The sequence below is a fragment of the Phaethon aethereus genome (assembly GCF_964289735.1).
Source record: "Phaethon aethereus genome assembly, chromosome: 8".
Taxonomy (NCBI): domain Eukaryota; kingdom Metazoa; phylum Chordata; class Aves; order Phaethontiformes; family Phaethontidae; genus Phaethon; species Phaethon aethereus.
Window position 1 is genome coordinate 34046282 of NC_138584.1, and position 25438 is coordinate 34071719.

A 25438-nucleotide genomic window follows, 5' to 3' on the forward strand; every position below is an offset into this window, starting at 1 on the left:
ACTGGTTCCCATTCCCCTTGCACTGCCAACAGCCTCACAGCCAGACCCGCCCAGGCACAGCACAAGGGTGAGCGATCTCATCGTCTGCTTTTGCTCTGAAAAGCAAATATCCACATTAGCGCGTGAAAAGCGGATTTTTTTCCAAGTCCTATAATCCCTGGAAGAATCCAGCTCTGCCAAGCGTGCTCCATCCCGGCAGCACAAAGAGGAGCGGGACTGCCCAGCTCACAGGCACGGGGACAGAGAACACTGTCCCTCCCGTGGCCCTTCTCTTCTCCCCATGGCACATAAGCAGCATAAAAATGAATGAGCTGTAACAAAAAGGCAAGATGGAGGAGGACAACAAAAGCAAGGGAAGCCAAAGGGGCTGCGAACAGGCAGGAGCCGGCTGCTGGACCGTTACCTCTGGGAACTCGGACCAGGAGCGCTCCTTTCTCCCGCAGCTTAGCGCAGGCACACAGCTTTGACGTTCCCCTATATTTGACAAACAGCTGTAACGCTCACCGAGAAAGCGCGTTGCTACTTCTGCTAAGATCTCACATATTACAAAGAGTCTCCTCCTTTCCCATCCTTCATTCAAGCGACAGGCTTGCTGCGGCACTGCAGGGCTGTGCTAAAGACCTCAAACAAGGTTCCATACAATTAGAGACTGTGGAATTAAACGTTTTTAAAACGACCAACACCTTGTTTAAAGTTGTGCGCAAGAGGAGAACTCGACGTACTGAATACGTGCTCACCGACTGAGGTCCCTGCTCCACCTTTATGCACAGGCACACGGTAGCCGAATAAAAACTGCCCGATGTCAGCTCTGCCCCTCGCTAACCTCTGAGTGTGCGACTTTGCAGCCTTAATGCTTTTCTAGCAGGTTTTTACGTGCTTGAGTGTAACACAATATACATATCCCTCCCCCCAGAAATAACTACACCATATTAAAGAGTTTACAAATGTTCTGCTCGGTGTCACTGCTCTGTGAAAATACTCTAGGTACGAGGTGCTCGAGAAGCAAGTTAGGTCAGGGAGGTCTCCTCTCGGAGGGCGTTGTGCTGTCCTCTGCTCTCCAGCCCGGTCTGCGTCCCTGCTGAGGCCATCTCAGCGTTACTCCTGAGCCTCCTTGCGAGCCAGCTTATAAACCTCCGTCGGCCCATCCACGTGGGTGATGGTGGTGGTGAGCTGAAGCTCTTCCCCACTGTTCACTCCCAGGTCACCTGAGAAAGGTCATTCTTCTGTTAGCCAGGTCTCACAATAAAATATTTGACAATTAGAAAGCAAAAGGTTCGTTTTATTCCCTCCAGGCTTTCAGGAGCTACCTGAGCTCTGGACTATGCAACTTTTCTATAAATGCTCTTATTTACAGTTACTTAAATACAAGCATATCAGCAAAGGATGATTTCTGTGCTACTGAAGACTATTGATAAAGGAATCCAACTGCATTGCCATTTTCCACTTGCCCAGATTTCTATTTTCGCCTTTCCCCGTCCCTCCATTTGAGCTACTCAGTTACAACTGGGCGACGCTAAAAAGTACAAAAAACATCTAGAAGGTTTAAGACAGCCTTGGCTAAATACTCAAACCTGTCTAACCTCATCATTAGTTAAAATGTCTGCTAGGAAAAACAAACCATCATTTGCATAACATTTCAATGTGCTGAATGTGCACTTTGGTTAAAAAAAAAAGTGCACAAGAGGTATCACCCACTTTCTATCGCTTTCTTCCCACGACAGCCTTCAGATCATTTAAAGGCATTTACCATTCGACTGGTCTTCACCGTAATTCTTGTGTGACGGCGCATACAGGAACATCAGGGCAAAGACGTAGAGGTTCCACATCCCATAGATGCCGGTGAAAAAGGCGCTGTTCGCTTGTATCGTTATGTCCCCCCACTTCCAGTGGCCTTCGGTCACCTGCCCGGGAGAAAACAGACACGCATGGGCTGGTCAGTAAGACCAAATTCTGTAAAAATACAGAAGTGACCCTCTAAAGCACTAACTTAGGGTAAATCAACAAGAACAGCATCAATTCAACAGGATCGAGTAAATGGAGTATAGCAGATTCAGTGATGCAAGTCAGGCTAGGATTCTCCTCTTTAGCCTTAATCTGCAAGAAAAAAGTGGTCCTTACAAAATTATTGCACCAGGATTTCTTTAACTTTGATTTACTGTTCTTAAATGTGCCAAAATCTCTCATGTTCTGCAATATATCCCTGCCATAACCGATGTGTTCAGCAAAGATCACCACATAAAGGCCAGTACCTAGGAGACAACTAGTTACATCTGAGAACATTAGACTTCTATAAAGAGACCTTCTATAGAAGGAAAAACAGCATGAATAATGCGAAGAGCTAATGTGCTGAAGGCTGCCTTGCTGCTTCTGTCTTATTTATGACAAGATCATCAATATTACTATTACTTGAAGATAAGGCAGACTATTCACACTGAAATGCTGGCTTCCCATTAAAGAAAAACCCATGAGGGGGAAAAGACGAAAGCTAAACTAGCTTGAAAAGCGTAGCTGGACAAGATTGTTTGCGTTCTGCCCACGCGCAGTGACGGTTATGGTCATCGGCACTCAGGGATGAATCAAATTGCCAAGTGGCAGTTCTCAAACCATTGCTTCAGTCCAACAGATTCTTAAGAGCAAAAGCATCTGCTGCTGTATTTTGCATTGGGACCCACCACGTACTCCAAAGCGTTAAGTGGTGCAGTGGGGGAGAAACTGCTCCTGCACCAGTAATTCTCCAACACTGGACTTGCGAGGCTGTACCCACGGCTCTCCTGAAGCTACGAGCTGCCTATGCTTAGGAACAACCAGAAATGACATCTTTGAAACAGATGCAATCTTAAAAGTCACTTGGAGTGAACTATCAAGGTACATTTAAGTATCGATAAAAGCTCATTTATACAGGGACCACATCAGAGCTCAGAATAAAACAGGTACAGATACTGTTGGAAACAGCATGGTTGCAAAGTCAACCCAGGGAAGATCGAATTCTGTTATTTCTCTGTGGGCATACAAAGCCGTTGGATTTTTTTTTCAACGTGAACAGAAGATTTTCCTCTTGCTGAGTTCTCAGAAGTGACTAAACCATGTTGGCTGATATTTCAAACAGCAGAGCCCCAAACCTTACCGTGAGCCAAAGGCCTTTGTGAAGGCTTCAGCCTAAGCAATTTTATGGCAGTGCTTCAAATAAATGAAAACGACTTCTTAAAAAGCAACTTATTATTAAATCTGCTTATAACAGGCATGCCTTGTCAGAACAGCAAGGGAGCCGACGTCTTTAGCAGCTAGGGAATCGGAGGCTGATGTTCTCAGACAGAGCCAAGTTTCGTCACTCACCTGGCTCACGATGAAGAAGATGACAGTCATCGCTGCACAAGCCAGGGTAATGAGCATCAGGAACTTGAACCTAAAAATCAGCCCCTACTTAGAGAGAAATGTCACTGGTCACATTAACAAAATCCACAAAACCCATTTTTGTTTTTAGCATATACAAGACACAAGTATGAAAAAAAAAAAAAGGCAAAGGAAAAAAAAGGGTCCAACCCACGAAACCCCAAAGCAAAACAACCTCCACCCACTCCTCTGCGCCGTGTTCATATTCTCCGCTCCCCACACGTCTGCATTCCTCCCGGATGCTCCGAGCAGGGTGTGCATGTCTGGACAGCTCTTGCTTTCCATTACATTTGCTTTTGTGACTGATGTACCAAGAGTTAACGTGGAAGAGGAGGCAGGTCGGCGTAAGCCATGGGTTTCACCAGGGGCCAGCCTCACAGCTCATCGCTTTTGTAAAACAAACATCTGCAGAGCGCTTGCACGGCTTAGCAAGACGAGTTGGCGTTTCTACAGCACGCGTACGGGTAGCGAGCTAACCCTCACCTCCACGGTCTGGCTGGAAACTGCAGCGATTCCCAACACTTGTCAAAACTACGCTGGCTATTACAGAATAGTGTAGATTATAAGACAAACTATGGCCCATGATCACTTCGTTGGGAATTTGCATACTGTACTTGCTTTCACCAGTTCTACATTTTTACTTACAAATTCTTCTGGTTTTGTTTGTGTGTATGTGTGTGTGTGTGTTGTTTTTTTTAACCTGTTTCTGGAATTTTGGTGGAAATGTCAGTGTGTGCGTAATTACCATGCCACACTGCGACAACAAATGACTATTAATTTAACTCTTCCAGACCAGATTCATGCTTGCCAGATGTTTGTATGCAGAGCCTCTTGCTAAAAGGAAAGATGGAAAAAACCATCAATATCTTGATCACATTCTCTCAAGTCCAATTTTCTACTTTTTTTATGTGCATTCCTGATGTGTGATAATGGACTTGTTTAAATCAGAAATGACCATCATTTAAGGGAACAACATTAGCAATAAATATTTACACACACAGAGAAAAAACACTTAAGTGAGCTCCTTGTGTTTTGCAGCAGTTAAAGACCGCTAGGACAGAAACAACATACGAAATCATGGGCTAAAAATGGGGATAATGGGCTGAACATGTCACATTTTGATCCTAGCGGGACAGTTTCCCTCTGGCAACTTGGTTAGGAAAAGACAAACCCATGAATCTGAATGCATGCCATGAAAAAACAGGGTGCTCTTAGTCATATTTTCCACTAAACACAATCATTAATATTACAGAAGGAGGAACAGAGATAGAGGGAGCCGATGGTTTTACATCCCATAGTAATTTAAATGGTCATTTGGCCAATTTCCTTCTAACCTCCAACACCGGTCAGTAAGCTGGGAGATAGCAACTACTCATAAGAAAGGAGAGGTAGCTTACATACCCTCCTGACAGCTTAAAACACTTCACAGGGACTAAAGACCCAAAGAGAGAAGAAACCTCATGACAGTCAAACAAAAAAAGCATTTAGAGGATTTGAGCAACACAAAAAAGCCAATAAAGATCAGATCTTTCAATTCAGGACTATATGGCTAGAGAAGGTCTCAGTATAGACTTTAAGATCAAAAATGCATTTTAAAAATAAAGAATCTGTGCAGCAAGGAGGGATGTTACCTCATAATGAAGGCGGCGAGCCTTGCTCATGGCTGGGAGGCTTGACTGCTTTCCACTGATGTTTCTGAAAACTTGGAAGACCATAAAACACAGGAAGAGAAAATAGAGACACAAGCAGATTCCCGCGACTATAATAAAGGCCATCTGGGCAGCGTAGGTTAAGAGAAAATGCTATGAGCTAAACAGAAATAACAGCAAACATTATTCAGGCAATTCACTTATTTTAGTATCATCCTAAAGATCATCATTAAACTCCTAGCGGGCAGCAATCGCTCAGGACGGCAGCCTGCCCACGAGCGGGGCAGTGCTGGGGGAGCCCCCCAGCGAGTGGGGAGCGTGGGCTCCGAGCTGGGATAACCCGCGGAAAACGCCTGCCCGCTCGAGGTCTGCGGAGGAGATTTGGGAAGCTGTCACCAACCAACGACCTTCGGAGAGGCTGCTGGAAGAGGGCTGGATGCCGCGGAAAGGGGGACTAATTGCATTAGCTTATCTCAGCCCAGTAATCAAAATTAATGGCAGTGAAAGCAAGCCCTTCCAGTGGGATGGGAAAGAGCAGTTCATGGAAATGCCTCAGCAATGCCTGCCCCCGGAACGGCAGCAAGTGGAGGGCCCCGGCGCGGCTGCCATCACAGCTGAGGCCGTGGGGAAAGCAAGAGTGGGTGCTGCTGGAGCAGCACAGGCTCAGGGATTACCGTGATGACACCCAGGACCTAATCCCCTGTGCTTTCCCCCCAAATCATAGACATCCTGAGGAGAAGTTCAGTGCTCCAGGGATTCCCCAGGCACAGCACCAGTCCCTGGCGGCACCCAGCACCAAACCTGCCAGGACTGCTTCTTCCAAACGACACCGGCATCTCCCGCAGCGGCCAAGCCCCCCCTCACAGCCCCAGTCCGCCAGAAGGAGGAGGGTTTCCCCACACCCCGCAGGCATCTGGCAGGACAGGGACACCTCCCTCTCCTACCGATGCAGACCAAGCCTGGCCCGAGCCTGGTGGGAGGATACAGCCAGCTCCGTGCCAACTTCGGTGGTCCAGATGCTGTAGAAGGGGTTCTTCAGCTGCACTCCCCTGCAAAGAGAGAAAACACTGAGCTGCCACAGAAGCCAAGGCAGAGAGCCCCAAGTCTGCTCTGCAGCCTGGGAAGAGCCAGCCACGCTGCTTTCCTGTGGGGCCAAGGAGGAGACCAGGTGGGTGGCGTTTCTTTACAGCCCTGTGAGACAAGATACGCTGCTGGGAAACACCAGCATGCTTCAGTGCTCTCACCGGTGCCTCTCCTCGCTTCACGAGATGGGGCTGTGCATCAAGCCACGGGGGTTAAACTGCTGGTCCCTGCTGCAGGAGGTGGCCAGGAGCCTCCGCTCGCTGCGTGGGGAAGGGTCGCCCCGGGGAGCGGCACGTGCGGGCTGGAGCGCAGCGCTGCACCTACCTCTCGCACATGTCGAAGATGAAGAGGCAGAAGGAGCCAACAGCTATGGGTCCAACCTGCTTCCAGTACCCCGAGAGACGATTCCGCTCATTCTGGTCCTAATTGGAGGAGAAAAAGGAAAAGCAAGTTAGCCTGAAGTCCTCTCATCTGGAGCAAGTCCCCACAGCGCTGTTTCCAACACTCAGTAAGTACAAGGGAGTTGCCAGGTATCGCTGCAAGTGGGGCTGGAAACCACCTTCCCTTCCGTGTTGTACCCACCATCATGTGCTCTCCGCAGAAAATGATCCAAAACGACAGGAGCATGGCATAGAAGATGCCTTGTCGAATGTCTCCGAAGAGCAACATCCAGGTCCAGTCAAATCCAATGGAAAACCACTCCACGGGGATGTTAATGAACGTCATGGAAATTCCCAGAGCAAAGATGACCCTGGGGAGGCAGAAACACCATCTCTTTCCAGTTTGCAAGGCAAGGACACAGAGCTCCAGAAGCCAAAGCTGTGCATGAAGAGAACCAGAAGGAAGTCTGGCACTGTTTGGGCAGTAGTGGTGGGGTGTCACCTGCCAGCAAACCCTCTGGGGATAAGCCCCTCTGAGCAGCCACGGGCAGATGCAGCTGCTCCTCCTCTGTGGGTTTAATAATAAAGAAAAGAGAAGCTATGGAGGTCTCGAGGTCTCTTGCTCCCAGTGTGCCTGGGTGGAGGGAGGGCACAGAGAAGAGACCGTTCCCATCTCGCCAAACATGGGCTCTGCCAGGGAGCAGCGACCACCTCAGTCTGGGTCCTCTTGCTTGAGGGTCACCTTAGCCAGCGAGCAAGCGCCTACTCACTTCTCCAGCAGGACAGGAGCGCGTGTCATCAGCGTGATCCGTCTCCAGTACCAGACCATGATAATTAAAATGCTGGGGGTGAGGAAGGTCTTCATGGCAAACCACACTTTTGTAAAGCCTCCGTTTTGATGGATGCCCTAAGGAAAACCAAGGCAAAATGCAACAGCTGTACAGGGTTCAACATCACTCCGTGCTTCTCCTTACAGGAGCTGACAGGAGAGGCAAGTACACGGCAGTATGTGTAAGCACACGTAGATGCAACTATTCTTTGAAAGATGAAGTTTGCCTAACTCAGGAAAGGGAGCAGGTGCCTACTTAGCACACAGGCCACTTGAGGATGCTTCAAAAGTCCTGAAAAGAAATGTCAACGCACGCAGCTTCCACTGCGAGGTGGAGAGCAGTTGAGAGAGGGGCACTCCGACACAGCGGGGAAAAAACTGGCAGAATTGCTTTCAGAAAGTAAGAAGATACTCGTGAAGCAAAATCACCACTGGTGGAAAACGCGTCAGCCAAATGAATGCATTTCTCCAGACACATGCTGTCCCACTGATGAATGCAGCCACCACAGCCGGCTGGCTTGCTGCTTCTGCTGAGAGGGATGGTGGTGGGATGTTTTCCAGCTGGGAGCACCCACGGCCACCAAGCCTCACAGGAGGGCAGGAGCAGGGATAGCCGAGAGCCATCCCAAACATCTGCGTGGTGATGGCCAACTCCAAGACAGACCAGGTTCCCTCTGAACCCTGCTGTTCTGCTCCTCCTTAGCTGCTACCCACAAGAAGCAGGGCTTAATCAGGTGGAGGACTCTGCTCCCAGCCAGACTGTGGTGGGGAGGAGAGGGCACAGGGCAGCTCTCGAGGCCGTGGGAAGAGCCCAGCTCTGGAGATGGACGCAGGGCAGTGCAGGAGGGTGGCACTGCCCAAGGCTTGGCGAGGGCTCCTCCCTCAAAGAGGGCATCCCTCAGGATGGAGGAAAATCACATTTTCAGGCAGGAGCTGCCCATGATGAAGAGCAGAACCTTGCTGTGGATCAAAGAAGAGATCAAGAAAGGAGCTGCAGCAGTCCCCAGGCAGCCATCACAGACAGAAGACAGACACTTACCACGAGGCGGATATCCTTGATTTCTCCAATGCCCACATTAATGCCTTTCCTCTCATTCACAGGGAGACGGATGTTGATGAGGTAGTACTTGTGAGCCACGCTGCCGATCTCCATGAAGGGAAGGAAGTCACAGTCGTAGTGACGGCCTTCAGACTCCAGGGTCTAGTGAAAGGGCACAGAGCAGCAACACGGCGGTCAGCCTTGGACGGACCAGCACAACCTCCACGGGTCTGCAAAAGCCTTAACCCTGGGACCACTGCTAGCACCAAGAGCCTGTTGGCTAATTCCAACTTTCACCTGGGGAGAGCCTGTGCACGTCAGTGACTTGGGGACATTTTTCCTCAAGTTTTTGATTGTATTGGGTCATTGAGTCAATCACATTTGACCTCAAGCAGGTTCACATTTCAGGCTCTTGAATACTCTTAAAGTCAAGGGAGCCTTCCCAGATGAAAGGCTACTTTGGGATCAAACCTTCTTCCCTCAGCAAGCATAACTTGAGCCAAAATAAAAAATGCAACCCCCTAACACATGTCTTGATGTGGAGTTTCTTAAGTCCTGTTTCACTAGCAATACTCTCCTCTGCACCTCGTACGTATTTACTGCGTGTACGTGGCTGAATGGAAGCATACAGGTGTTACTGGAGACATAAGTGGGTCGCTGAAAGGGACTGTGAAATGGGAGAACAAGACAGAGCTGAAAAACATGGCATGGTAAAGAGATACCAGATTAATTTAAGCACAGGAATTACAGCCTGCAGCACGAAAAGAAACATCTGTCTTTAAACAAGCTGCTCTGTTCTCTCTGTTCTCAACTGTTAGCTGGGGTCTCTGCTCCTAATGCCTCAAGCTACAAAGCTTAAGAAATTATTTTAAGAAACTCTCACCCCACCTCTCCAGGTTCTTTGAGTGCTGCAGTGTCCCTGGTAGGTTATTTCCTTGCCACTCCTAAGAACAAGGTTTTATCCATCAAAGCAGCACAAGATGGAAAGGTCCAAGTTCTCTAGGAGAGTTTGGGGTATACAACTCTCAAAGCAATTGAGTTCCAGACAACACCTCTGCAACACCTCACATCTTTTCTTCCCTACAGTTTTAAGTCTACCCTCTGACTTCATGCCCTTCTCTTGTATCACCAAATAGAACCCATTGCATGTGAAGCTCATAAGGTTTTCAAGGATTCTGAGCCAAGAGAAAGCTGACACGTTTGAAAGTTATGATTGAACAACTCAGAGCTCCTAGGAAGCACTACGAAGGAAAGGAAGAGGACAACTCGCACCACACTCCCACACCTCCCCACCTCCTGCATCATCAAAACACCTTACTTTTGGTGAGCCAAAGGTGCATTTCAGCTTCCTGATCTCTATTGCGTGTGCTATTTCTTCCCAATCATCAAACATGTCATCGCGATATGCTAATGACACATCCAGGGTAATTTCTGCGTTTTCTTCTGCAAGAGTAAGGAGACATCAGGCTTGTTAGAGAAGAATGGTACAGAACATCAGAAGAGCAGGAGAGCCTCTAGACACTGAAAGGACCTCTGAGAGGCACACAGCTACGGAGGGACACAGAAATTTTTGTATTCCAAACACAGATAAAATTACCTTTTTCCAAAACATTTATCTCCTCTCTAGTAGAGAAGAATTTTTACTGGTCATGAAGGTCTGATATCTTTGTAACATATGACTTAACAGCTTATATTACAGTTGTGGGTGAAGAGCGTTATTTATTCATATAGCATCAGAACCAGTAATTTATATAACACCGGAACCTAGACAGCTGCAGAGACAGACAGTAAGCCAAGAAGCAATCCAGCAGCCTCTCCACCACAGGTTGGCAGAGAGACAGTAAGACAGGCTTCTAGGCAGACCTTCTGCAGTTAATGCAAGGGTGTGCAATAGGTCCTTCCGCTTCAGGAAACAACTATATTGCATCATAGGATTTGCTTTAAATCACCATTGAAATAGTGTTTAGTTACAGAAAACCAGGATGAAGTATACAACTACATATGGTTAGATAAACTCTGTAAAGGAGAAACCATGTAACTAATGGTGCATTTTGTTCATCTAGGCACAATAGCAGAAGTCATCTATCAACATAACCTTAGGTTTCTTCTGGCTGCAGGTTCACTGTCCATAAACATTGAAGCCCAACAACTTCAATAAAAAAAGTCTAGAATACAGCCTTTAACAAAGATGCATTCTACCAGAGAGATGTTACATGAAAGAAACAAAAAGGGTCTCGGAGGTCTTTGGGTGGGATGGGAAGGGAGGAGGCAGGGAAACGCACTGCTGGGAAAAGTCAAAATGCATCACCAAAAGTACAAATTGCTTCAAAATTGCCCACAGCTAGGATCCTCTGCTCTTAAAAGATAAGCCAGTGTACCCAGAGTAAAAAGAAAACACTACTCAAAGTTCTTTTAAAAAGAAAACTAAACCACTGAAGTTTAACTATGCTGGCCTTGCTGGAAAACAAACTCAGGAACGACCACACACGATGGAGTCGATGTTTTTCTACATGTGTTACTTATCTTCAGTCACTCTACAGAAGACTTTTGAAGCCCTCCCCAGCACTGACTTGTTTCTGCCTTTACAGATGCACCAACCTGCTCGTCAGTAAACACACACGAAGTTTCTATCCTGAGGTAAGGTCACCACATCAAATTTGCACGGAAACAGCTTGTCCTCTCCTGGACACGTTCAGGGTAAGAGTATGGGGTATAGCTACTTTTGAATATGCTCTTGCTAGGATGCTGCCAAGAGGTTACTGCTGCAAGAAGAAAATGGGGCTGGAACAAACTTATTCAGGTGCCATAACTGAGCCGGTTCATGGAATCAAGAGTTACAGTTGAAGTCTGCCAAGCAGCAACACATAAACATGCTTTAAAAACCCAAGGCAAGTCTGTACCAGCTCTACCAGATGTAAAATCCTCCTATTTACCAGACACAGATCCCCAAGAGGGACACATTCTGAAACGAGCATGTGCATGCTACAACCTAGCCTCTTTTCATAGATCACCAAACTCAGAGCTTGGAAAAGTGTTGGAAGACGGCTACAGAACCATCCGCCGTGGAGAAGTGTTGGAAGACGGCTACAGAACCACTTGTTGTGTTGGTGTCGAAGTACCGTGCTCTCACTGCAATGAGCTCAGGCTTGCAAGCTCCCTGGAAGCGCGCTGTGGCACGCTCCTGAGCTCAGGAGGTCAGAAATGCCTCTGCAGATCTAAGCAGACACACTCACACATTCCATCAGGGCTGCGTCACTGCACAGGCAGACACCGCTTGTGCTCTGCCCCGTAAGGACGCGGAAGGCGTACGCGATGCCAACGCCCATAGCTTTTCACCAGGAACCATCCGTATGAAAACAGGGCTGCCTGCTCTCTCAGCAGCAGCCCGCACATGAGAACAGGCTGCAAAGTCGCATCAATACTTGACAGGCTTTGAAGTTCAGCTCCGAGAAAAATCTGGTCTTCATAATTCTGAAGGGAGGCTGTTTCACGTCTAACAAGTAAGCATGAGTCTTTCAAGCACTGCGTGTCCCATACCTTTGTCATCTTTTTCAGTCATATTTTTGCTGGTAATACGTGGTGGCACACTCATCCAAAATGATGGGAAGGGGCGTGGATGGTATCTGCGGTTTAGACTTGCTATTTATACAGTGTTTGGGGGTGGCTCTGTTATGCCCCTGATGCAAATGCATCAAGATTTTTCTGAGCATTCTTTTTTTTTTTCTTTAAATACATGGGATCTATACCATGCAGATTGATACCAAGTTCCTTTCCACAGCAGCCATTAGTTAGGTTTCCATGAAACATGAATTTGCCATCTCAGATCCGCTATTTAGAAGACCAGCAAAACAGATAAATGGGAACATAAGGTTAAACTTGGCTCAGCTAAAAAGAACTACAAACTTCATTTCAAAAGCCATAAAACCAGCTGGAATGCTTGGGATTAAATCCAACAAAAACAGCTTTCATTATTTCATCTTTGCAATCCAAATGTCGCTGCTGCCATCGAGTATGAAAACGAGAAGGCAGAAGATATACTAGTGCGTGCCTCTCCAGACCAACGGATTAGAATCTCCCCCTGAATTTCCATCAGTCTCCGCATTGGGGTACCATCTCCCATTAGAAAAGTGTTTTGTACAAAGTCCCTTCAAGACTGTCAACATAAAATACATATATATGTACACATACATACACACGCACACACATACACGTCTTTCGGCACAGCAGGCTGACAGTCCCACGCTGGTCCACTCTCAGCCTTCCATCAGCAGTCCCCATCATCCAAGAGGAACGAATAAGGACAGTGACACACTGCTTGGCAGAGAACTGAATTTTCGGAAGATTCATGTTAATACCAAAACGTCAGATGGTGACTAGACAATTTAGGGGGTGCGTGCCCTTCTTGTGCACAGCGTTAGCATTCAGGGCGCTTCAGGAGTGTTAAGGTGTATGTGCACGGGACAAGAGGGAGAGAAGCAGCAGCGGATGTTCCACCATGCTTGGCTTCAAGATAAAAGGGGGTTGAAAACTAAGTTATTTATCATCAAAACAGTGGATGGGCAGAGCGAGGAAGAGGCAAGAGACTGACAAGCCAGTTTTTACTTCTGGAAGTGCTGAGAGCGAGCAGAGTATTGTACTTATTCAAGATTGAGCCACAGCAGAAGAAGAATACATGCAAGGAAGGAAGAGAAAAAGCTACTGCAAATCTGTGCTCAGCTTCCCAGATGCTAATGTGTTTGAGGAAAGCAATTACCCAGTTCCTCCATGCATGTTAAGAGCCTCCAGAATTTCCCAACAATAAAAGGTAGAAATAAGCAGGTAGAAATTTCTGTTCCTTTTCAGTACCAAGAGATGAAGTTACCCACGCCAGGAAGCTTTATCTCACAAGGACCATGTCAGAGCACCTCCATACAGCTCCAGGTTAACCTTGCCTTCACAGATCGCGTAGCCAACATCTAGATAACGTGGAGCCTGGTAAATCCTCTCTGGTATCAGCAACTCAACCGCAGAGTGACCACCTCACTGCTATCATAGGATTGTATTAAAAATCCTAAGGTTTGCTTACATGAGTACATGTTCCAGAGATGACCAACAAGGAGAAGACATGCTCCTGCTGAGGTTCCCAGCTTTGGGCTTTCTCGATGACTCTCCATTCGCAGGGCTATGAGATGCTCCTGCTGAGGTTCCCAGCTTTGGGCTTTCTCGATGACTCTCCATTCGCAGGGCTATGAGATGCTCCCAAGCAGGTCAGAGCCGTGACCCCTCTCCAGCGAGGGACTCCCCTGTACCCATTGCCCTCTGAGCACCCCCAGGACATTTTTTTAATTTCCCCCCCCACACACATTGACATTTTACTGCCAGACATTTGGTGCCCAAGATCTTTTCCGTGACTCAGTTTAAAGTGTGATATTAGCAGAGGATATCTTCACTCACATTACAATAGTCTAAAAATAGAGAAGTTGTTTCAGAAGATGGCTCCGTGCCAGCCACATACTAACACAGCTGTCTGGAAAGAAGCGGATGCAAGCAAACAGAAGAAACGCCACAATTACTTGTGTTACACTTCCACGCTTCACTCGCTCTCCAAAATTACAAAACCTATCAAAGAGACCATCAAATCAGATGAATTTGAACAGGAGTCTGCAACTCTAAGCCATACGACTGTGCTTTCCAACTGCAAAGAAACCAGAAGTTATTCTCACTTACTAACACTTTAAGTTCACTAGATACAAAAAAAGAAGAAAACAGGTATTTTTTTTTAGACTGAAAAATTGTAAAGGTCCCTCCAGACTATTACACCATCTGATAAATAGAGGCGTCATGATCTTACGTCCAGCACAGTGCAACCATCACTCTGTACTCCTCCGGGACGCTGCATTCCTAGATGTCAATTCAATATTAAGCAATTCCAGGTTTCCTCTTCCACAAAGGCAGGAAGGCCCAGGGCCCGGCTCCGGGGGTCCTGGAGCCTGTGGCAGGCGCGGAGCGCGCAGCCTCCGCATCCCTGTTCCAGCCAGGGATGGATACCCGTGAATTATTTCTTGGCACGTAGAAGGTCGTGTTGCAAAGCAGCTCAGAGAGAGGGCTGATGTTCCCTGTTAAGAACACTGCAGCTTGCCAAATGCAAATGGCCCAGACCCATGGCAGCAGACCAGCCCAAAAATACATAAAATAAAATAAAAAAAAGGATAAATATTCTCCAAGCTCACAGCACAACCTCCCACCCTTCCCTGAGGTATTCTGCCCACAAAAGCGCAGCAGCAAGATGTGCCAACAAGCAACTAAAGCAAAGCAGGAATGAATTTTTAAAGTGAACCTGATGCACAGGGAGCAGAGGGGCCGCCCAACCTGCTGAGGAAAGGTAGGTCCTCGCTTCCACGCGCTACCAGCAACCCCATCGGCGGGTGACCGCGGCGCTGCTCTGCCGGGGGCAGGAGAGGCAGCTCCCGGAGCCGGGGCGGCCACCCGTCCTGCCTGGGAGCAGGGATTGTCCTGCCCAGGGCAGCAGCTCTTTCAGAGGACGGTTCTCAACAAGCTGAACAGCCTTCATCCCTCCCCTGAAAGCACCCGGCGTGCCTCAAATCCGACGATGGGAACCAGCCCTACTTGGGCAGGAACGGAGCAACACTTCAGCTTCAAAAGAAGCCTCTTGTGTGCAGGAGATCTCTTACGGCTGGAAATCAGAGCATGGCCGCTGCTGCCCCGGGCCAGCGCCGAGGGCTCCCTGCAGCCCCCGCAAACTGGGCGTTTTACATCGCCATCCTCATGGAGGGCACCGAGTTTCCCCACCGCAGCTTCTGCGATGGGGGTACAGGCGGTTTTCAGGTAACTGCATCTCCTTTCTCTGTCCACCGCCTTTCCCCGTTCTGGAAGGGCTTTTTAGTAACTGAGCGCACCATGCACTAAGGACGGGCAAGGGCAGCGTGGGCACAGAAACAGCCTTTTCCTCAGAGAAACGGCACGTCTGAGTCTCTCCCAGCTTTCTGTGGAGGATAAACACAAGGGAAGTAGCTCAGCTTCCAAACATCTGCATTTCAAAAACATTTCTAAACACCTGCAGTAGGAAGGTCCAGAGCAAGTTCCCAAGGTGATTAAGGCTGGTTCCTCCCCTGAAGGGCACAGATCCCACAGGGCGTTTGGGGATGCGAGGCCCCAGCGAGGCCCCGGGCAGCTCTCCCGCTCCCCAGGGCGCCTTGCCAGGGCCGCCCTCTCCCTCCGCCCCGGGAAGACCCTTGCTGGCTGGAGGAGGAGGGCCGACACGCAGCCCTGCCTCCAGCCCTGCGGAGGTGAGGGGAAGCGTCTGCGTCAGGCCCGTGAGTCACCCCGCACTCGTCCCTCGCCCCGGAGGGCTGCGGCAGCCAGCGCTTGCGGAAAACCCAAGCCCACGGACTCGCAGCCGATGGGAGTTCTTGTTCCGTGCGTCGGCCTGGCTTAGGGATTGCGGGGGAAGAGGACGACCAAGCGCCGCTGCGGTGAAGAGCAGGCAGCAGTTTGAGACGGGGCTCAGCAGCGTCCCTGGTGAAGGCCAAGTAGGGGAGCATGGCTGAGCCCAGGCCCCTGCATGGCTCACACCGCCTTTAACGCCTTCAGACCACGCTGCGGGGCTTTGGGAGACCGGGATGCTTCCCCAGGGAGACAGGCAGCCAGCTTCTTCAGGCCTCCAAGAGCCTTCGCAGTTACCAGGTGGTGCTGCTTTCCTGGGTGAGCCAAGGCAGCCTCAAGACCGTCATGGCGACGGCGACTGGCCGAGGCTTTAGCAGCTGCGACGCCTTCCAGGAGCCATCCCTGGTTTGGCACTGGCCCCTGCTGGCATTAACTACAGCAGGACGACCGCTGGCTTTGAGGTGTCTCAAAGCTTAAGAGAGAAGAAACTCAAATTATCAACTTCAAAGAAGAAATGCGGTTATTTCACATCTTCAGTATTGCTTCTTCTGAGGAGCTGATTCCAAGCACCTGAACAACGAAGCTCTTAACACTGATGCAAAGTTTGCAGCAAGATACAGGGACGCACAGGCAATTGTTTTGGCTTAACAAGACTTATTTTTATTTTTTAAAAATCTGTTGCAACACAATCTAGCAAGGAAGAAATGCATTATTCACTAGCTTCTTAGATTTTACACTTAATTTACATTTGCCTTCAGCTTGGCACAAAGTGTAGGAAAATAGCGTTTTAAAATACTTTCTTCAGTCAATGAAAGGAAACCTTCAAGATGTGCCAAGTAAGCTCACACCATAAGAAGTATCAATGTTCCTCGTCTCCAAATGCTTCTTAAAAACAAAAACCACCAGCAGCTACTGAACTTATAATGACCAGAAACAGAGTCTTTCCCAGCTGCAGAATTGGCACAGCTCACCCCCAAACCTTGCTTTCATTACATAGAGGGTGGCCCAAGACCAGCTTTTCTGCTTTGAAATCTCAAAAAAAGTTCCCACCTTTGAAGGACTTGGTCACTGAACAGCACAAATAATGACTGGAAGAAAAGGCTCTTTGCACTTCCAGGAGAAACACTGTCAAAAACTTGTTTAGCATTTTAGTAACCTGCTCCCAGGTGCTCAGTTACTGACTCCAGCTCAGCAGTTTGACTTTAGAAGTCTCAGAACAAAGTGTTATTTCTCTAAATGCAGTCATCTATTGAAGTCTAAGAAGCTGAGGCCTTAATACAGTCACACAGCTCCTCTCTTTGTATTTTAAAGATAATTACAGGGATAAGAATACAATGTGTAAGCTCTACACAATCTCATTTTTAACTTATCTTAATGATGATACATTAAATAGCTCGGAAGGAACAGGTCTGCGCTGAGCAGGCAAGGCGGTCAAGGAAATGTAGAGCTGTCATGAAAGCTTCAGCAGATCCACGGTGACCTTGCCGCCAGCTCCCCCTGCACCAGCACGTGCGCTTGCTAGCCCACAGCCCCAACCCAGCAGCCAGTTTCTAAACTGGATTTGCTCCCTGAACTGCTCCACCGCACGGTTACGTGAACACTAGGGCCAGACCAAGAGACCAGCTGCAGTGAAAGAGCTGCAGAAGCCCCAGTTCAGACCAGCTTGAAAAGTAAATTGTTTATTCGTTGTTAGGTTATAGTTGTTAGAGAGGGATTTTTCCCCCCCCCCAAACACTTCAAAACATGTACGCACACGTACAACTCTTCTTTCAGTGAGGGACAGATCAGTCTTGCCCTTGCTGCTCCTGACATTTTGCAGATTTTTTTACAGGGTTGCTTTTGAGGTTGGGGTTTTTTTTTGTTTGGATTTGTTGTTTGTTTGGGGTTTGTTTTTTTTTTCATATTTTATCTTGTTCCAGGTACTAAGGGTGAATCCCAATAAGACAGCTTCTTCCACAGTTCCTGTGCCTATACAGTTCTCCAATGAATTCAGACCACTGTAGTTTCCAGGCCAAAAGGTATTTTCCATCTGCATTTATCAAATCCTAGCAGAAAACGTATCCCCACAACTGACGGAAGGTAGGGCAACTATTTCAGTTCAACAACCAACCTCAAACTGAAGAAGTTAAAGTTATTATTATGACAAAGGCTCAGCAAATAAACATCAATTCTTCTGCAACTGGTGCCCAACAGAGAATGAAAAACCTCAGACATGAGCACTCTCTCTTATGAGCTCCTCATGTAAACTTCCGGCTCAGTAATTTAATTTACTAAAAATTAATTTTTTTATTTACTTTTACTTTTTACTTCGCTTTGGCTTGCGGTTTAGAAACTCGCCACACAAGAGAGATAGGCAAACAGAGCAGAATAGCATGGCTTAAAGTAAGGGGAACTGGTAACCAGTTCAACTCAGCCTACTAACCGGTCAGAAAGCTTGCCCGGCCAAATCCGAGTTTCTGCGGAGGAGGCTGCACGACACAGCTCACAGCCAGGCACGTGCAGAGCCAGCACAAGGGATGGGTCGGGAACATGTAGAAGCAGGAGGAGAGAAGCAACTGAAAGGGCTGGGCTGTATTATCGACTGCAAAATGTTCCAGCAACACGGAATATTTTGAAAAACTACATGAAACCCAGGAACTAGGAAAGTGAATTGCTGGCTTTGAACCAGTGCAGTTGCTGGGGGTCTACATACTTTAACGGGGAACCTGCTCATCGCCTGCTTAGCTACTGGCTAGCGCAGCATGAAAAGCTCTCCATGCAAAAACACATATCGGAATGTCTCATTACTGATTCCCACCTGTAGAACGTGCTCCTGTATCACCTCGCACCATAGCGGTTAACGTACGGTGCAAAATAAAAGCAACTTCAAGAAAAACACATTGGGAAATTAGACCAGTCCGGTACCTAATGAACGATGGAGCGGGACTTACTTAGGTCGTTGTCCATCTTGAACGCAATGTCCAGCTGCATGATGAAAAGCATGAACTGGAACCAGGGGCTCATCTCCTTGATGGGGAGGGGAATGTGCACGGCGAACACAATATCGTTGGCTTCGATCTGCCTGCTCACCGCCTCGTCGAAGTCTTTCAGCTTCTCGCAGTTGTTGGGTCCCCAGGGAACTAGCCACTTGGTTTTGTGGTGGTTTTTTCTTACATCAATGCACTTCACTGCCGTGTAAGGAACAGCTGTAGTGGGGCTAGGAGCTGTCAATGGAAGAGAACCACATTTTTAGCATCTTTAGATATGTTATATAGCAGTTTCCCCACCAAAATACGCAGCTCCCCATTCAACTATCTGAAGGCAATTTAAAACAAATGCATGAAATTATTCTCCTTCACCGCTCCTTGATCTTGCAGTTAAGTAATTAAGTTTATTACGTCTACAGACATATTACTGACTTTGTAGCGTGATCAAATTAGGATTAGCTGAAGCAGTGGGAATCTGCTGGTTCAGTCTCAGATACCTCAGCTACACCAAAATCATACCAAAAGTTACCCGCATCTTTTTCTGTGCAGACACCCCTCCAGTTTGCTCACTTGAGCAAATCCGCATGCAAAGCCTGTGCCTGTATCACAAACCTAGACAGATGAGCTAATCCTAAACCTTGTGGTCCTGCAGAGCAGGGCAGGACTTACTGCAGAGACTTGAACCACGCACAGCCACACGCTTCCTCGGGCAGGAAGGCTCTTCTCAATGCTGAATGGCACAATTCTTTTTTTAAGAATCCTTGGGAATGGGAGAGAGCAGCACCACTTTGCATCTAACCCAGCCCACGGCCATCACCAACATCTGCTGTCTGCAAACTTGCTGTGGGAGCCGTCTCGGCCTCACCGAAACTCCCTATGCGGAAAACACGGGGTAAGCTGGCCACCTCTGTGACGCTCCAAAGGTCCTTGCTCACCCACGGCCGCTAACTGTAGAGAAGTGTTCTGCGTGAAGGTATTTCTTCCTTTTGCTGTAAGTCAGCTGTGAACTAGTGACTGTTACAGCCAAAGATTTGTGTCTCTCTTTCCCCTCGCCACGGGGATTTTTGAGATATTGGGAGCAAAGAAGCTGAACAGAGATCTTGGCTCAGAAATGCTCCCCAGACCATGCACTGTCCCCATCACCGCAGCAAGCGGGGAGGCTTTGTGCACGTGCACAGGGTACACGTTATCCCGACACAAGGAACAGGGGTGACGTCCCAGATCAGACAGTTAGAACTACGGAGCGGTATACTGCTCGGGCTTTACGTCGATGAGGAAACACTCCAACTCTGAAGTACAAAGAGGGATGAAAGCAGGAAAGAAACGCATTCCACCTTCAGCCAGAATTTCAGCATGTAACACTTCCACATCCGAGAGACAGAAAAGGCTTTTAGAAAAAACTCAAATACATTTCCAACATAGTTCTGCCATGCAAAGACTTCTCATGACAGCAGTTCTGCCCTGTTTCCAGTATCATTTGGGAAATAAATATTTTAATGCTATTTTAATGCATCACAGAACCGGCAAACCATGGAGGCGAGCAGAGCTGGAGCTGCTCCAGTTCCTCATCTCCCCAGCACGATCCGAGGGGTTTCCATGGGTCAGAAAGTCCAGCGACCAGAAGGTCAGTAATTCCCCTGTCCCTTACGGATCTATTCCCCTTTTGTCATAGAAAGAAGTATTTTTTGTTTTGCACAACAGCCAACTCAACGCATTTTGACGCCCAATACATTTCACTGCAATTAAACCAGAACTGTCCTATTTTCTGAAGCATTACCAGGAAGGTACCGTCGGACATGCTGTAATGAATTCCTTCCAGCTTCACAGGTTTTGGGAAGCAGATGGAGCAGGTTAGCTCTTTTTAAGCTATTAAAAGTATTTTCTTGACGTCTGTTTTCACTAGAATTTGGAGAAATTAAAGCTGTGTAATACAAGTTTGTGAAACGACATTTATGAGAAACCCCAAACTACCCAGCCCTTTTAAAAATGAAAATAAGGCTTGAAATCCAAAAATTTAAGTGCAAATTTAACCTAATAATGTAAAAATGCTCTAATGCAAGTGATAAGCATTGCAATGTTCCTATACTATGAATTAAAACAGAAGCAGCACATAGAACAATAGATATCCAGGCATATAGAATAACAGATGGCTTAATGTCAAAGTCTCTGGAAAAAAGGCACCGGGGTGGTCATGTAAAATTGGGGATCTGCTGGCCAGCCCATGGGCGCCCGTGGAAGGTTATTTCCACGTCGTCACCATCTTCATTCTAATAGACGGTCCAGGGCTTCCCGAACAGATCACAGCCCACCAAAAAACCTCCAGCAGCAAGCACTAACACCCTGTCTACAAACTTCCAAGTATTTCAACGAGAAAAACAAACCAAAAACTGAGCAACACCCACCCAGCCACCCCCAGCCCCGTCCGGGGCAGAGCCAGCTCAGGGTTCCCCAGGCTCAGCGCGCCGACATCCACACGCGCTACACCCAGATGATTCAGATCTGGCTCCCTTGTAATTTGGACGCAGCATCACGGCAGCAGCTCTTTGGGATCTGAGCCAGGAGCCCTGCGCAGCATCTTCACCAACGTGCCACCTCATTAGAAAGACGACATCCACGCTCCTTCCTACAGCAGGGGAGGGATGACTCAACGTGCGAGTCGGGAGGAAGTTATTAAAAAGCAGTTGTTTATAAACTGCCTTTTTTCAATTTTTTTTGACAGCAGTAAGTTTCTTCTAGCTGAAAAGTAGCAGTGAGGCTAGCAGAAAGGGTGGGCTAAAAGAAGGGGGATTTGCTTAGGCAGGAATACTTCCAGATTCATCAATCCACAGCCTCAGCGCATCGTGGACGCGTCTCAAACCGCCGCTGCCTCCGGCAGTGCTCCGGGAACCACAGCGAGCTCCTACCTTACAGCAGCCCCCTCCAAAAAGAATAAGCCAGAGAGAAACAGCAAAAAAGAATAAAGTCAAGCATTCGAAAGACAAACCAGAAACCTAACTGCGAGTCCAGGATTGCAGAACACTTTAATGATGTGCCGTAAGTGCATAAAACAGCGCAACATTCCTTTATCACGCCTCGATGCAGAACCTAGTAACCGTGGCTAAAACTGCAGCTTAAGCGAATATTAGGAATATTGTTGTGAAATAAGCCAAAGATTCAGGCCAAGCTCTCAGAGCTTTTTAACTTTGACACATCTTTGTGCTATTTAAAAGTAGACGTTTCTGAATTCAGAGACATTATTATTTCTACAGAGAAGACAAATGTTTCTTGCTTTGATGCAACTGATTATAGCCATAAATACATGTTTTCATCACTGACTGATTACGATTTTAAATACTTGGCATGCTAACTCAAGCATCCGCTCTGCCAAAGTTACAGTTTTGAGGCGCAAGAGACAATTACTATATATACTCCTTGTCAGGAACTGCGCAGCAAACAAAACGTCGGCACTTGGCTTCCATTACTCGTTTGGTTCCAGTCCCATTAAATTCAAGTGAGTGTTGAACCAAGTGGAAAAAAACGCTTTGTGAAACTGCAGCCAAGTCAACTAACAGTATTACAAAGTGCTATGCAAAACAAAGCTAGCACCGAGGGATTTCAGTTCAAACGTGGTGCCAAGCAGGCTGCTTTCAGGCGTTCTGCCTGTGGGCTGGTAGATGGTTCAGCTTTATATATTAAATGATATATGTCAGCCTGTAAATAATTAAATAGCCATTTGTGCATAATACAGCGGATAAGCCTCAGCCCACATCGCCGGCTGCTCGCTGGGGTGCGAAGCGCTGCAGTAATGCAGGTACTCCGGGGGGTCAGCGGGGGAAGCGAGGAGCAGGGCTTTTCTCGGGAAGGTTTTGCAGAAGTCGGGAGCACGGCTCTCCAGGAGCCGGCTCAAACAGCAGCCGGCCCCGCGAGCGTGCGTTGGGGCTGCCCGGGGAGCCCCCACGAAGGTGCCCTGGCTCCGGGGGCCGTGAGCCGGCATCGAGCCAAGACCCCTCGCTCCAAGGGGTTCAGCCTCGGCAGGGCTGGAGGCACGAGGCCAGCGGAGCTGCTAGCGCTGTCGGTGGATACTTCCAACCCCCCCACTTAAGAGAAAAAACCTTCCCACAGACAAGTTTAGAGACAGGATGATTCACAGCAAACGCTGTCGGAGCAACAGGCATGATCCCCAAGGAGCCGGCGTGCCTGCGCCTGTGGGAAGCGGGCAGGAGGTGACTGTCACCACCAGAGCCCTCCTTACACTGGTGGGACAAACCTGCATTCAGCCCTCCTCAAAAACCCAGGCAAGCACAGACGTGAAAATAAAACCCATGCAGCCTGAGCAACCTCCCTTTTTGCAGTTCACTTGTTTTCATGCTAGTTTGGGGCCTGAACACAGTTTACCCTCTTGGAAGCTTGTTTGCATACCTGCTATAAACACGTCCGCCTTAAAGGTATGTGCTGACCGGCGGGCACAGCCGGTCCATATGCTGCTGGGCAACGGGGAAGCCACCCGCTGCATCTCCTTCAGCAGAGGCTTTAGAGGTGCCTGGCTCACTGCAAAAGCCCCAAGGATACCCCAAATTACACGGGTCACAGCAGACCCTGCCGTTCCCTGCCATGGAAGCACGGCTCCTTGCAGCAGCCTTAGCCAGCGAGCCCCTGGAGCGCCTTCCGCGGCGTGGTCGCCGCTTCCCGGGGAGGATGTCTGGTGAACTTTCACAGCCATTTCGGCTACATCTTACAGGTTGAAGCAACTCTTGCACATCATTTCCGGCAAGACTTTCAGTCAGACTTTTCTCACTTTTCCTACGAAAAGTAGCCTATAGCCAATGGTACCTCGGCTCAAGCAGATGGATGTTCTCAAGCCATGTCCCCAGGAAACAGCAGCAGTTGAAAGGGATAAAGACATTTAATGCTGGGGGAAAACAGAAGTTGAATTGCTTTCAGTTTTGAATGATCCAAAACTACGCAGTCTCGTGTTAAACTGGTAGCAGTGTTTCATGCAAAACTAAGAGGAAAGTGTTGTAGAGTAACTCCAAATAAGAGGATTCAAAGGAGACATCTCGGCATACCTTATGTATCTACTGGTCAGAGAGGTCAAAGATCTTAGGACCTCGTTCAGCAAAAGATGCCATCATTTGGTTTCTCAGCACTGGTAACCACCCTCATTGCCAAGATAGAGAGGATTTCTCTCCTACATCAACTGGAATCAAAATTCTTTCACTTCACATACACTAAACAGAGCACGAGGAGGGGCAAACAGCAGTGATTCATCACACGGATGGGACACCCCAAGCCATCCATAACCATCACTGGGAGGTGTTCAAAAACGTGTAGATGTGGCATTTTGGGACACGGTTTAGTGGGCATGGAGGTGTTGGGTTGACAGTTGGACTTGATGATCTTAAAGGTCGTTTCCAACTTTAATGATTCTGTGATCCAAGGCTGCTTCTGCCCCCTCTTTATTCTCCGCAGCAAAACCCTACAGCATTTGCTGAAGAAACTGAGCACCCTGCCCCAAATACCCAAACTGGTAACTAGCGGGGTACTCTGAAGGGACCCAGGGGATCCAAGCCTGTCCAACACTGGTGTCGTGCTTTCTTGAGCCACTGGCTGAGATCCTGGTTTTACTACCACGGTCCCAAGCCTGGCTTTGGGAAACCTCAGAAGGGAAAGTTTTCACTCCGTTCAAGAGGAGTGCAACACTGTGATCAACTAAATGAAGCAAAGGGAGTATTTTCGGGGGTGGGGGAGTTGGCAAATTTTAGTTGACGCTTAACCCTCCTCATCTGGTTGCTGAAAAAGGAAAGTAAACACCCATTCCCCCGATCAATACGAGCATAATTCATTAATCACAGCTTCCCAACCTTGATTTTGTTACCATAGTTTTTCAAACAAAAGCTAGAGCTTCATATTACAGAATTATGCTTCCTTGGCCAGCGTATTAAAAATAAACCTGCTCAAAGAGCAGAGCAATGTTTGTGGCTGAGGAACCAGAGTTAGTCTGGATGGGACGGGACCTGGGGTGGTCTCTCGTCCAAGCTCCTGCTCATGGCAGGGTCAGCCGGGAGGTCAGAGTAGGGCACTCAGGGCCTTATCCCACCACGTCTTGAAGGTGGTTACTGCTCTCCAGATACTGATGTGCTGCTCTTGCTGTCCCCTCATTCCTGTTTTTATCACTTCACATACAGATTAAGTATTAAGTTACTATAGAGCAGTCAAAAGTCGAGTTTACAGAATCACAAAATCATTAAGGTTGGAAAAGACCTTTAAGATCACCAAGTCCGACCGTCAACCCAACACCACCATGTCCACTAACCCATGTCCCCAAGTGACACATACACATGTTTTTTGAACACTTCCAGTGATGGCGACTCCACCACCTCCCTGGGCAGCCTGTTCCAATGCTTGACCACTCTCTCAGTCAAGAAATTTTTCCTAATATCAAACCTAAACCTTCCCTGGTGCAACTTGAGGCCATTTCCTCTCGTCCTGTCGCTGGTTACTTGGGAGAAGAGACCAACCCCCACCTCACCACAACCCCCTTTCAGGTAGTTGTAGAGAGCGATGAGGTCTCCCCTCAGCCTCCTCTTCTCCAGACTGAACACCCCCAGTTCCCTCAGCCGCTCCCCATCAGACTTGTGCTCCAGACCCCTCACCAGCTCCGTTGCCCTTCTCTGGACATGCTCCAGCACCTCAACATCCTTCTTGTAGTGAGGGGCCCAAAACTGAACACAGGATTTGAG

General features: G+C 48.1%; 1 protein-coding gene across 2 annotated transcripts in view; it reads right to left on the minus strand.

The window, feature by feature from the left end:
* Window positions 1-1095: 1095 nt before the first annotated feature.
* The window catches only part of WLS (Wnt ligand secretion mediator), a gene marked incomplete at its 3' end in the record, with an annotated part of 34633 nt that continues 10290 nt past the window's right edge, over window positions 1096-25438 (minus strand). Inside the window, exons 2-12 of one of the 2 annotated variants that reach the window (XM_082003014.1) lie at window positions 18684-18956; window positions 9689-9813; window positions 8371-8532; window positions 7273-7409; window positions 6705-6873; window positions 6447-6544; window positions 6025-6088; window positions 5022-5165; window positions 3334-3417; window positions 1748-1901; window positions 1096-1205 (exon numbers count right to left, since the gene is read on the minus strand). In XM_082003014.1, the coding sequence (XP_081859140.1) occupies window positions 1096-1205; window positions 1748-1901; window positions 3334-3417; window positions 5022-5165; window positions 6025-6088; window positions 6447-6544; window positions 6705-6873; window positions 7273-7409; window positions 8371-8532; window positions 9689-9813; window positions 18684-18956 (1520 nt within the window). The remainder of the gene's footprint in view (window positions 1206-1747; window positions 1902-3333; window positions 3418-5021; window positions 5166-6024; window positions 6089-6446; window positions 6545-6704; window positions 6874-7272; window positions 7410-8370; window positions 8533-9688; window positions 9814-18683; window positions 18957-25438) is intronic. The other variant, XM_082003015.1, reaches the window with a different exon arrangement.